We start from the raw sequence: 14,248 nt of genomic DNA, 5'->3' as shown, positions 1-14,248 counted from the left end.
ATAAGTTGAGTAAACTCCATAAGTTATGCTTGAGACAACAAACACTAAGCAAGCATGAAAACTACTAAGAATTAAGTTATGCCGGCGAGTCTACAGAAAAGCTGGCTCCACTTTAATGCCATCAACTGAATCTCATAATAGCTGCATTGCCCATGCATTACAGCAAAATTTTCCATTACTGCAGTGCAATGAAAGGTTATTCGGCAAACTACCGTTTATGGGTTAAATGACCAATTGTAGATTCATTTTCATTTTTCTGTACTAAAAATATGCATAATCCTGTGACTGAGGCCAGACATTCAAATAATACATATGCTGGTACAATACCCACTTAAGCAGGTTAAAACAGTTTTCTGTACACTTAATGATCATTATTTTCATTTTTTTAAATTCCTAAGATCAAAGAAGTGATAACTGACCAAATAGTAGATAAAATTGTACAATATTACCTCTTGAAAAATTACTGTAAGTCTGTTACCACCTTTAATGCATACCAAAATGTGAACAATTTTCACAGAAAAAGTGTATATCATAAAAGAGAAAATGCCAGTAAGCCACCACTTAAGACAGAGCTCCCAAAACAGAATGGAGCATCGATGAAAGCACCCTCTAAAAGAGCATATAGTTAAACAATATTTTGACTAACAAGAATGTTTAATCCTGAAGTTCTATTCATACTTCAGATGACAAACTCTTACAATTAAAATTCAAAATTTACCATATCAGTTAACATTCCATTTATATGATTTCCTTTCACCCCTGAGTTACCAAGAAGAGTCTAGAGCTATTTATGTAAGAAAATGTCATAAAAGGTGGTTCGGTGGCTAACATACTGGCTTTCCACCCTGAGGGCCCGGGTTTGAATCCCGGTGATGGCAGATATTTTCAGTGGTATCCTGATCTCCACTTGAGGTGCTTCGTGGAGGGCACTTTCAGTCAGTAAGCAGTCCGTTGGATGGGACGTTAAGCTGTGGACCCCTTGGTGCCTTTTGTTAAGAGTAGGCTAATGCCGACTCAGGGTTTCTCTCCACCCTTCATCCTTTCCTGTCATAATGGCGCAAATGACCTTAGCTGTCGGTCGCCACCCCTAAATACTATAACTACATTAGCAACTTACCATTCATTAAATTGGGAGTAGGTATCTCACATATGGTACTTCAACATCTTCCCCATCAGCATCATTGCAGCAAAGCTCGAAAACCAAAGCTTTGACATGAGGTTCAATTTTCTTTTTTGAAACCCTTTTCACAACCTCTTGCATCCTGAAAACAAACAGAAAAATAAATGATTATGAAAATGGTTACCAAATCAAATTTTTGTCATCCTCATTATTTGGGCTCTTGAAAATCCAGAATTAACAAAATTTGTCAATATTTGACTTATGTATTATTCAAATTATTTCACAAGGGCAGGGGTGGCAACACACATTTGTGATGTGTTCTCAACTGGATGGTTTCAATATGTCAGGTCATTTTGTGTACATTAATTATTCATAGTTTTACGGCTGTGTAATGTCTAGTAAATTTGTTTCCCTCTCTTTCTGAGCTACCAAAACATGGCGCTAGATGTGAGCATAGATCTGTGCACATTCAAAAATATGCACAGATCTCCCATTATTGTGCTTGCTTATGTCTACGCAAGAAATTAAAATCCGGAAAGTAGTACCCGTTCGTGCCGCATGAAGTGCTGACGATGCGAGTAGCCGCTGGACGAGGTCAGATAGCTTCAGTGGCTTGTCTGCCTTCTCTGAGCCAAGTTGCGTGACGCTAGCATTGCCTGTGTTGTTTCTGTGATTGTTTACAATGTTTAAAAAAATTGAGAACGCCGCCAGTTGTGAAGTGAGGGCAGTGATTAAATTCCTCAATGCAAGAAACGTTCGCCCATGTGATATTCATCGCCAATTAAAGGAGGTGTATGGAGACAATGTAATGGACGAGTCGTCTGTTCGGCGGTGGTGTCGCAACTTCAACATGGGGAGGGGGAACACACACGACGATGAGCGTTCGGGGAGACCGTCTGTCATTACAGACCAACTGGTGAGCTCAGTTGACGAATTCGTGAGGAACGATCGGCGCGTCACAATTGATGACATCTGTGAGCATTTTCCCAATGTTTCTCGAACAATTGTTCATGAAATTGTTAAACACCATCTGCATTATGCAAAAATTTGTGCAAGATGGGTCCCTCGCGTATCTCAATGAGCTGGCGGCGAAGGACTATGCAGCAGGAATACAGAAACTTGTCACACGTTATGACAAATGCCTTAATTTGCTTGGAGATTATGTTGAGAAGTAGTTTAAAGTATCCTCTTTCAAATAAAATTTTTTATGTTTGTTAATATTTACTTTTGTGTCTTTATTTCACGAACGGGTACTACTTTCCGGATGACCCTCGTACTATTACAGTAGGGGATGCAAAATGGAATCAACAAAGTGTACGGTATGGAATACTAAGGGAATGTTAATTTGGGCAAGGATGCGTATGACAGAACGAGAATGTCACTTTATACGTAATTTTAACACTTAAAAGGTGATATGATTTTGCTTTGCCAATGGTGACTGTTCTGCCATTGCGAGTAGATTCACTTAGGTGGTGTTATGGTTCAATAGTATGTGTTTCAATTTTGAATATCTTCAACAAAGTTTAATAACTCTCCTGTACAATTACGAAACAAATACTAACTCCTTCTGTAGAACAAACAGAGAACTTAATGAGATAAATAGAACAAGGATTTTCAGACAAGAGAGACCATGAAGTCCTCACTTTAAAATGGAATCACAATATGGATTCACTTTATAATTTACTCCAAGAAGAAGCTCGTGACTTCATGATTGAAATCTTTCATTTTGATCATGTGTAGCCATTAGAATTTATGATCTCATGGGATTAATTGTACTTGGATCACAGTTGTTCCAGCATTTAATGCTATTATACAACTCCCAATGTAATTCTTGCAAGATGTAACAACACCTTTAAGAAATTAAAGCACCTTTAAAAACCTCTTCAACTGTGAAAAGGTCACCAGCCTTTGATCATGAAAGGAAAATAACTCCTCCATAAGCTTTCATTTTTCATACCAGAATACCATTTTCTATAATTAATAATAAGAAGATATAAGTTTAAAATAATTACTTACGACAGCTGCATTCTTTCTTTACGTTTTGTTGCAGCCATAAAGAAGGAATAAAGCATGCAGACGCCTTGTGAAAGCATTGTAATTTCCAGCTTATACTCATTCTTGAAGTGATCAATGAACTGCTGAAGGGTCATTTCTCCTTGGACTTCAAATCTATCCCAAAGTGTCCACTCATAGTCATAGAACTATAAGCACAAACGATTATTGCTTTCAATATTACTTTGAAAATAAGAAAAACCACAAAACTCAAGTCAAATTTTTCAAGTTACCTTCTGTTTGGGTGCTGCTAAGGGTTCTGAGAAAGCAAAAAATGGAAGCGCCAGGTTGACAAAGCCATTTTTGTAGTATTCCAATGTTTTATGTCCTTGCACCAGCTTTATCAATTCCAAGCAAACCAACCCAGATACCACCGATGTTGTCGTAGCAATGGCTGGAATAATCTTCCCAGCAATAAGTTTACTCTGTAAAATATGAACAAAACACTTGATTACCAACACATTTCAATGAAATATTATTTTTAAGAGTCCAATAACATCTTTCATGAGCAATCCATTATTCCTAAATAAAATCAGTTTTCGCTGAAAATATTGGTAGGAAAAACAGGGTGACTATATTCATGCTAAAAGAATTAGCAATAAAAATATTAGTACCAGTAGTTAATACTCACGATTATCATTTGAAATTTCCATAGAAACTGCGGGAGATGCCGCAACAGTAACTTTTAACGGAGTCATCTGCTAATGTGCATTTCAATGCAACAATTTCAGTGCAAAAATCATTCCCAGTCAAGGCAAATGATTTTTACACTCTGAAATTGTGGCATTATCATTTGATTTGGCACACAAGCCATAATAGCTTTTAATTCTATTTTCTGTAAAGCTATGCTCATATATACATCACAAGAGCATGATATATTTTTTAAAGATCCAAATATGTCAAACCAAATTTTTATATCTATGCAACTTTTCATAGATGCTCCTGATTCTCCTCAATGTTATATTTTATTGTTGTTCATACAGGAATCTCCAAAACATTATCAATTATGTCATGATACCTTTCTACTGTATTTTTAAAAATGTATTTTTACTCAAGAAAGTTCATTAAAATATTTCACTCCCTTAATTTCTAAACCAAGCATGTGCACATAAGGGGATGTTTTTAAAAATGGTGATTCATTATAATCAATAATTATTTGGCCACTCATCCAGGCCAGATGATTTAAAAAGTAATTTTCTACACATAAATGGCAAACTCAAGGCTATTTTAAAAAGAGTTATTGGATTTTAGTTGTCATTTATTTCTATGAATATTACATGCTAAAATAAATAGCAGTTACTGAACTACCCAGTCCAGTGATTTTTTTAAATTGGCAACCTCTTCAAAATGTTGAATGTGAAGTCTGTTGTGGGATTCAGACTCCCAAAACAAACCATAAAAAAGGGGAGAGGGGGAAGAGCAGGACTACATTCAGAGATATAAAGTAATGTAACGATAACTAATTGGTAAATCAATTGCAAAACCAAAAGCTTTTGAAATCATATGCTAAATTCCTTTGGATTTGATTTTAACAACAAACCTTGTGTCGATCGGCAGTAGGAATTTTATAATTTTGAGCACGTAAATTTGAAGCAGCAACAATAAAGTCCATGTGGAAGTTTCCATCATCATCCTTTTCGAATTGCAGTGGTTTTATGGTAAGGGATTTCAATTCATTTGGAGAAGGCAATACCTTTTGAAGTGTTTGCAAGCGATCATGATCTGGAAAAACAATAGTCAACAGTGAGTCCTTTCATAGTTTATTTTACAACAAGCTTGGAATATATAGATTGGCTAAAATTAATTCTATCACATCTAGCATGCCTAGGTAGAAAGCATAACATGATAGAATGAACACACACACTCTCCCCTTGATTATTAGAATAATCATTTGGCAACGACATCCAGACATTTAAACTAACTTTCAAACATCATCAAGAAGTAAGAAGTACAAATTAGGCATTGGATATTTTGCAAGCTAATTATAGTTCTGTATTTCAACAAAATCAATTTTAACTACATACACTGAAATATTCTTTACAGATTTTGCGTGTAAAAAAATTGTTAAAGTAACCATCTTCACCTTTCTGATAATTGGGGTTTCATACTAAACAATAGTTATAATATTGCCATGCACAGGGACAGTATTAGCCCTATTAATTAAGTGTAAGTAGACTAACAAATATATGCAAATGACAACATGTCACTTACCAACATTTCCACTGGCATTTTGGGCTTCAGCATCAGTGACAGCGATTTTAATACCACATTTTGGAGTAAATGGTGGAACTTCAATCGTAGACACCATTTCTATGACTTCATTTCTTCCTACATTCTGTTTAATTCCATAAACTTCTGCTTTCAAATTGGCCGCAGCATAGATGTAATCAACATGCAATGACTAAAGAAATCAATTTTAAAGAGTGGTACCATGAACCATTACCCTGTGGAATGAGAGTCATTATTTCATAAGTAACTTACGTCTTCAACGGAAAAGGACAGTGGCTCAGGGCAACGCTTGGGACCAGACCAGAAGGGTTGCCCACTGGCAGTATTTTGATCTGGTGGAAAATTGAATAGCAACTGTCGTATTTGATTGTTGTAGTGGTCTTCCCATTGATTTCTCGCCCATTTCACACAATCGTAAAAATTTGAAGGACAATCATCCACCAAGGCTTTTTTCACCAGCTCCAATGTTTCTACCTGAATAAAAATGAAGCAAACAATGCATACTCAATTCAATACTCTAATAATAAAAACTATAACTTATTTTATGTAAGCCACCCCAGTTAACTACAGTTAGCTATGGGGTGGATCTTAGCGTGGGGGATTTTCAAGTTTAAAATATTTCAAAATGACTGCTCATGGATATGAAAATATAAATTTCAATAAAAATGATTAATGGAGGTACTAGATATGCAGCATTGGCATTTAAAATGTAAAATAGCTAAGGGTATGTGGCAGGCTATCCATATTTTTTCTGCTTGGGTCCAAGACAAAGACTTGGAGGGCCAATGCTAACAGCCAATTTCCAAACAGGTCAGAAAGAAACATGATAGAGTGAACTCCTCAAATGCCTCGAGTTCTTTTCAAATATAAACTATTTTTATTGCTTTTAAGCTACCCCTTGCCAAAAAATAAAATACTTAGGTGACTTATACGGAGATCTATCATAGATGGCGAAAATTATAAAATGAAATTAATTAAATTTTTTAATAACTTGGTTTCACTAAAAATTTCAAGTCAACAAGAATTTACTGTTAGCTACAATTACTATAATAGGCAAACACCAGTTACTTCAACCATAAGGTTATAGCCAGGACTGAATGTAGCCAACTTCAAAGATCTGGATAACAGCTTTTTTTTGTGCCTTTGCATTTATTCGCACAGATAAGGAAATAGTTTTTACATGGAAATATAGTATTAAGAATTATTTTGCTTAGTTTTTCAATTACTAATTTATTAGAATCATGCATCAAAAAGAGCACAATTATATATCGAGTTAGACACGGGGAAAATCAGCCATGGAGGGCAAATTTTCCTATATTATTTACACATTTGATATTGAAAAAAAATAGAATTTGTGGCTAATAAATTAGTAAACATTGTTAAGAACAGTGGGTTAGTGATGGGTTAAATTAAACAGCACTACTACTAATGCTAAGCATTGATGGTGTTTATTAGGAGAGGCGACAAACAGCTGCGATCATATACACCATTATGGATAAAGAGGGTAATATGGTGGAGGTAGGATTTCCAACAAATGAAGGTCAGTAGATGGGTGGAGAAAAACCCCACATTGGCATCGACTATTCTTGAAGAACATTGCTACAGGGTCCACAATTTAACATCTCATTAGATGGATGGCATTTAATAAACCATTGCAGTGGAGCCAGTCACCCTGTCCTCGGCATTCTTGAAGAAAAATTCAATGTGAATAAACCTTTATAGATACCATATTTATGTAAGGCAGGTTTTCATGGACAAAAGCTTAAGTTGTGGTAAAGAGTATTTGAATGTAGCTTGCACAAATGTCAATGAGGATATCAATTTTTAATGAAAAACAGACAAATAATAAATAAAAAACAATTTAATTCAATTCACAATTTACATTATACTTGGTAATTCTGAATGTTACACACATTAATTGCAAAAAAATATGCAAATAAGTAAATAAAATTATAAAAACAATTCAGTTGTTGAATATGATGGTGTTTATTTACACTCAATGTTTTGTGTGAAATGTAAAACTTATGCATTGCATCCAACTTTATCTGCAGTGTAATTACAGTGACCAATATAAGTTGAGAATTAGGTTTTGATGGCAATAAAACATGATTACTTAATTTGTAGCAATTAAAAACAATTCACAATTGTCTCTTCATAAAATATTTTCATAAGCTTTTACTTTTTTCACAATTGATGTCATTAGATATGAAAAATAGAATATCTAATAATTAATACCAACAAGAAAATTTCATTTCCCTCGGTCACAACACTCAATGCAATTCAGAAAGACTCAACAGTCAAGTGATTAAAAATTCAGAAACACGTACCCTGGAATCAAAAATCCTAGAGAGCATAAAGGTTTTCAACTCAAAAGAAAGGCAAATTGAATCCATACTCAAGGTAATAATGTTTGCTCACTAATGAGAGGGTATATGTACATGCCTCAGATATGGTGCCTAGATCAAAACTTTTCAAGCCATCCATTTGGGGCTTTGATCTCATATTGAATATCTTTCGCAATTTTGAAAACTTCTACTTGAACATTGAGTGAACAAGCCATACAAAACCATTCACGAATTACTCTGTGCAACATAAGTTCTACACATTTTGGAATTATTAGCATGACATCTCCCACTACTTCATTACTGCTCCACCAATTTGAGATATCTCAAGAAACATATTTTCCAGTGAATCAGCTATTTTCTTAAGTGTGTCCATTGGGAGGGATGTTTTCCCCGGAAGAAAAGTAGTAACGAATCACAAGTTGTGTCCATTATTTCAAGTGACCAAAATTTAAAAGTTTTAGCTCCAATAGATAGATAGAAATCCATACTATGCTGCTGAATAATCATAAATTATCCTCTGTTGGCAGAGTTGGCTATTACCTGCGTGATCCGAAAGCTTTTTGATCTCAACATGAAGATGGCAGTATTCTTTAATGGAGGTTGGGAAATATTTTTAGGCATGCGTTGAATGGCATTTACCAAAATTTCAGCCAATCTGGACACTCAGCTTTGTTGCTTGACCAAGTCACAGTGGGGTTTTTTATGAAAATGGAAAAAAATAGAGTGAGGAGCTGCATTTGGTATTTGTTTTTGAAAGGCAATATGCCTACACAAATCATTGATGAGTGAGACAGGATGAGTAAGAGGACTCTGAAGCAGCATTCATGACCATGGCTGCAGCATTCGGAAGCTGAATTAAAAGTGGCCGTATCAGCTTGGCTGATGAGGAGTGTACAGGATGGCCAATAACTGCAACGACTGATAAAATCAAAAAAGTTTACCAAATCGTACCAGATGAATGTCTAATTAAGGTTAGCAAGATAGCAGAGGTTATGGTAAAATGAAAAAAATGCATTTGCCATTCAATGACTGAAGAATTGGGCATGCATAAGCTACCCACATGCTGGGTGCCATGTTTGCTTACTTTGGACCAAAAATACTTCAGACTGAACATTTCAAAGGCCCTAATGGGGCTGTTAAGCAAAACAAGTAATGATCTCTTGCTTCAATTCACAACTGTACATGAAACTTGGATCCACCACTACACTCCTGAGATGAAAGAACAGACCAACAGTGAACTGTGAATGGCGAACCTGCCCCAAAAATGTCAAAGACAGGTCAGTTCCATTAACCGGGAAGGTGATGGTTACTGTTTTTTCGAGATATAGTCATGGAATTGTGTCCATCAAATACCCTCAAAAAGGTAAAAATACAGGGGAGTAATAAGACTGTTCAAAAAGTTACCAAATTTACCTATTACCAAAAAATACTTTACAAACAAATTATTGGTCCGGGTCCCCTTCACAGTAGCCTCCACCCCAACGTATGCACTTATCCCAACAGTTTTTCCACTTTTTGAAACAGCCCTGAAACACTTCTCCCGGAATGCTCCTCCATCAAATTTTTATCCAACTCTGGAATAATGGCAAATCTTTTCCTTTGAGTGAGGTTTTTAGTTTTGGGAACACGAATAAGTCACATGGGGCCAGGTCTGGTGAGTAGGGTGGGTGGGAAACCACAGCGGCCTTGTATTTGGCTAAAAACTCATGAGTTCTGACAGATGAATGAGCCAGTGCATTGTCGTGGCGAAAAAACCACTCATTGCTCCTCCAAAGTTTGGGCCATTTTCACCTGATTCTCTCTTAGGCATTTCATAACCCCCAGGTAATGCTCTGTGTTGACTGCCTATCCTTTAGGTAGGTATTCATGATGCACAACCCCTTTTGCATAGAAAAAACAGCCAATATTACCTTGAAAATCAAGCAAACTTATCGAGCTTTTTTGGGGTGGGGGATGTTTCACCAATCTATTGTGAAGATTGCAAGTTTGTTTTGATGTGATATTCATAAACCCGTGAATCATCACCTGTTATGATCCTGGACAAGAAGTTTTCATCCTCTTCGGCTTGATCAAACAGCTCCTGAGAGACTTTAACTAGAAGTTGTCTCTGGCCTGCTGTCATCAGGCGAAGCACAAATTTGGCGATTACTCCCTGCAACCTCAATTTTTCAGTCAGGATTTCACAGCATTAATCAAACAAGATGCCACAGTCTTCTGCAAGTTCCCTGTCAGCCAAATGAAGATTTGCATGAACAAGATCATTTATTTTCTCGATGTGGTCGTCATCAGTCAACGTTAATGGTCTTCCGAAATGCTCATCATCTTCCACTGATTGCCACCCCTTTTTGAACCAGGTTAACCACTCATAACATGCAGAAGTTTCATAGCATCCTCACTATAAGTCTTGGTAATCAACTCAAACCTTTCTGTAAAGGATTGGCTAACTTTCACAGACCAACGCTGCTCCTTCAGACAGCTTCTTTCCGTGGATCAGATTTTTTGCCTTACTCCACGAATGCCCCTTAACATTAACGGCCACAACTAATCAACAAAAGGAGAAAGCAAAATGGTTTATGGCAGTTGTTCGGGAAGTTTCCCAAGACACGTTGCCTCCAAGTGGATTAAAAAATTACCAATTGGAGGAGTACTGTTCAAAACATTTGGAAACTTTTTGACCTCGTACCATGCATCATTACTTGACAAACTGAAGGCAGAAATCAGAAAAAAGAACCACATTTAAAGAAGAAGAGTGTGCTTTTCTATCACGACAATGCACCAGCTCACATTCCAGTGGTCACCATGGCTAAAATTCATGAATTTCACTTCAAATTGGTTGGCCAGTCACCATATTCACCACATCTGGCTCCCAGTCACTTCTGTTTACCATTTCTTAACCTTCACTTGGAGGACAAAGATTTTCACTGGAGGTTATTGCATACATCTATTTTGTGGAGAAGATGTCAACTACTATTTAGAAGGGTTAAAAAAGAGCATCATTGGAAAACGGCATAGACTTAAAAAGGAAACCATGCTGAAAATAACAAGTTTGAAGAAAAAATGTCTCGTTTATTTGTTAAGTCGCAAACTTTTAAGACTACCCACATATGTGATGCTAATTAAGGGAGATTTCATCGGACATAGAATGGTCCTCAATCCTGTGAATTAATTCATGAGTTTACTAGAATTTGAAATGAAATAACTTCAGTCTTACCATTTTTGGGGCACGTAGCACTATATTGTTTTAGAATAGACAGACTGGATACACAACTGGATCATGCATAACTTTCCTTTTTACAATAATGTGCTATGCCTATGCCCAAGGTTGTACTTGAACCCGCAACCTTTAGGTAGGCAGTTACCCACCTGACTAACCCGGTCTGCAAAAAATCATTTTCATTCAAACAAAGATAAGTAGAATATTGAGCAAAATTCTCACTCAACAAAACTACCATACACACAAAAATTAAACGTCTTATAACTAATGCAACATGAATATTAGGGTTAGTAACTAATTAGAAATTTATTAGCTTGCAAACATAACACCATATGTACAGAAATTTAAAATCATACAAGTAATGCACATGAAGCCAGGTAAAATGAGGTCATAGTTAGTAACAAATTAGAAACTTTATAGCCAGCAAACACCACACAAATTAAAAATCATATAAATAATGTGCCACGAAGCAAGGTGAGATGATGGTTAGTAACTAATTAGAAACTTTTTAGCAGGCAAACATGACACCAAAAATTGCCATACATACTGGTTGACATCCAGGAAGCTTAAGAACACGCTCCATATAGGTGGGATCAGTCAAGTACTGAGCTGCATTGGCAGCTGCTTGCCTAAATACACCTTCAAAGGTATCTCTAGCCCACTGTAATGTGTGTTCAATCGCATATGGAAAATTCTTAAGCGTGCAAATTGGAATGCTCTTCTCCGGAGGATCTTGTGAAGAACTGTAAGATTCAGTGAGAAATGGAACCACCACTTGTGTATTTCCCTTTGTTCCCAATGTTCCAGATTCCAGAAGAGACTTCCTGTAGTAAACACATCTACGGTCCATGTAAATTCCTGAAAAAAATTCATTCAGTATGCATACATGGCTATCAGTAAATACTTCCACTACAAATAAACCATTTTAGGGCATTTCATTCATACTTGCATCCACATTGTCCAAGGCATTGGCTACACCATCAAGGTTTTCAAAGAAGGCATCATCATAAACTTTCTCCGTCTCTGTTCCAACTCTATTTTCATGAGCAACAATATTAATTTTGGGATTCATTCTTTTCACCTATCAAAATAGAGATAGAAAAACTTTTAAACATCCAATATTACGACTAGAAATGATGACACTTCTCCTTGATACAATACTTAATTTACATCTAATGATGATGAAATTGAAATAAACTCACCGCCCTTGCTGCAATGGTGGATTTTGGTTGTTGAACGTCCCATGCTCTGAATAAGAACTGTCGATTCAAATTTGATTTCTCTATCAAATCCATATCTGTTACAGTGACACATCCATCTCCTGTACACCAAACAAACAAATTATTTTATGATGAAGGGGTTTCAGCAAGTGTGAAAACACACCTACACCGAAATTTTACACAATTATTGAAACAAAAAACTTTGTACTCTTTAAAACTTAGGGAAGTGAACACTTCCATGACAATAAATGTTATTCAAACCTGAATAACAGCAGGGGATTGGACAGGCATCCTATTGCAACTCTAAAGTTGGAGATATTTTATGAATATGAGAAATACTGGAGAACAGGAAAATTATTAAAACCATTTTATATCATAAAAAGTGTTCATATTATACGGAGTCTCGAGTATTTACATCCTTGGGTGATAGGATTGGCCTCGGATGAGTAATTTCCCAGAAGCATGGCAGTTTGATCCTCTTTTACGTGGTCTGTGCCATAAATATGCAAACTGGTGCAATCTGGTGGCCATGACGCGGACTATAGCCCTGCCCACTAGTGGTGCTAGTGGGCAGGGCTCCACAAGGACTCAATTGCTGCTGCTGTCTTCCCTGAGAGTGGAGGAATGATCACCAAGATCACCGGATCACGAGGTGCCACCGGGTAGCCAAGGAGCGAGGGATAGGAGAATCAGCAAAGGCCACCTATTTGCAGCCCGAAGGAAACATAGGATTGCCACCTAGAGCTGCTGATGGACCGACAACCGTTTGGAGATAGACCAAGGTAACCCCGAAGGATTCCCACCAGCAGTCGTGCAGGTGACGAGAGGGGATTACACAGTTTGCTGACATTGTAAGTAAAGCACACTTGCTCCTCTTTTACCCCTCCCATAGAAATTAATTGGGCAGTGTGGTGAGGCGATAGTCTTTTGAAGATGGAAGGGATTGTAGAATCAAATGGTAGCTGCAGTTACTGTGGAATTGCAGAGGCGATAAATATAATTGGTGAACATTTCAGTGGAAATAAGAGAAGGCTACAGGAATTCATAGAAAACGTCGACGTAGTTTTTGATCTGGTTGATCCTTCAGTACACAATAGGTTGCTGAAATTTGTGAAGACAAGGATTACGAGCGAGGTGCGATCCCAAGATTTCAGTAAGGGATAATACACACTTGTAGCCACTTGTTAGGGCTATATTGGAGGAAAATTATGCCACAAGGCCTACATGAGACTTCTACGCATGAACTAGGTTCAGTTCAAAATAAGGCGCTAAGGAGAGCATTTCTAGTTCAGGGAGCTGAATGGATTCCATTCAATCTGATCTTTATGTGGCCACTAGGAGAGTGTCAGCAACAGAGGAAATTATGGGGCCATAAATCTAGTAGACCATTTGTGCCTTGACAACACATAAGTGCATTAGGTTTATCTGACGTTTCCATATGAAAGTTTCAACCTTTTAACGCTAACTTTCTTCAGATCATTCTGTCGTTTGATCATTACATGTGTTGTTTACAGTGTCTCCAAAATTTTTTCTCAGCGAAAAAATGGAGTTAACTCATGAACCCTTTCGTGCGATGATTTTTTTATGACTTTCGACGTGGATTATCAGAACAGAAGTGCAACGATAATATTACTTCCAGTTTTGGCGATGAAGCCCCATCCTTTGCCATTGTGAAACGCTGGTAAAACGTATTCCATCATGGCTGCCATTCGATCAGCGATATGAAAGTCATGAAGGACATCCAAAATCAGTTGTTGTGCCAGAAAATGTTGATGCTGTGCAAGAACTAGTCAAGGAAGATCGTCATGTGACTTATCCTGAGATTGAGGCATCCTTGGAGATTGGTATGACAAGCATCAATAAGATACTGCATGAACATTTAGCTGTGAAAAAATGTCCGCGTTGGATCCAACATAATTTGACATAAGCTCAAAAAGGTGCACATGTCAATTGGTCCAAAGAAATTCTTAACAAATACAATCGCAGTGCATCAAAAGCTGTGTATAGCATCTACACAGGTGACGAATCTTGGATCTATGTGTTTGAGTCCGAAACAAAGCAACAATCC

At 36.9% G+C, this 14,248-nt stretch overlaps 1 protein-coding gene across 9 annotated transcripts in view; it reads right to left on the bottom strand.

Annotated features, from left to right (window-relative positions):
* Uba1 (ubiquitin-like activating enzyme 1) overlaps positions 1–14,248 on the bottom strand; it is a 77,563-nt gene that overhangs the window by 24,174 nt on the left and 39,141 nt on the right. For all 9 annotated transcript variants that reach the window (XR_011700223.1, XM_071582838.1, XM_071582833.1 and 6 more), the window contains 9 exons: positions 12,163–12,281; positions 11,906–12,041; positions 11,508–11,818; positions 5,654–5,875; positions 5,384–5,573; positions 4,713–4,894; positions 3,406–3,597; positions 3,137–3,321; positions 1,118–1,262 (listed from right to left, as the gene is read on the bottom strand). Coding sequence is in view for 8 of the 9 variants with exons in the window: in XM_071582838.1 (XP_071438939.1) it covers positions 1,124–1,262; positions 3,137–3,321; positions 3,406–3,597; positions 4,713–4,894; positions 5,384–5,573; positions 5,654–5,875; positions 11,508–11,818; positions 11,906–12,041; positions 12,163–12,281 (1,676 nt within the window). In the remaining variant the exon portion in view is untranslated. The remainder of the gene's footprint in view (positions 1–1,117; positions 1,263–3,136; positions 3,322–3,405; positions 3,598–4,712; positions 4,895–5,383; positions 5,574–5,653; positions 5,876–11,507; positions 11,819–11,905; positions 12,042–12,162; positions 12,282–14,248) is intronic.

Source organism: Hetaerina americana, unplaced genomic scaffold (genome assembly GCF_022747635.1).
Source record: "Hetaerina americana unplaced genomic scaffold, ioHetAmer1.1.p SCAF_12, whole genome shotgun sequence".
In the NCBI taxonomy this organism is placed as follows: domain Eukaryota; kingdom Metazoa; phylum Arthropoda; class Insecta; order Odonata; family Calopterygidae; genus Hetaerina; species Hetaerina americana.
The sequence above is the reverse complement of the archived record's forward strand: the minus strand, read 5'-3'. Positions and strand labels throughout refer to the sequence as shown.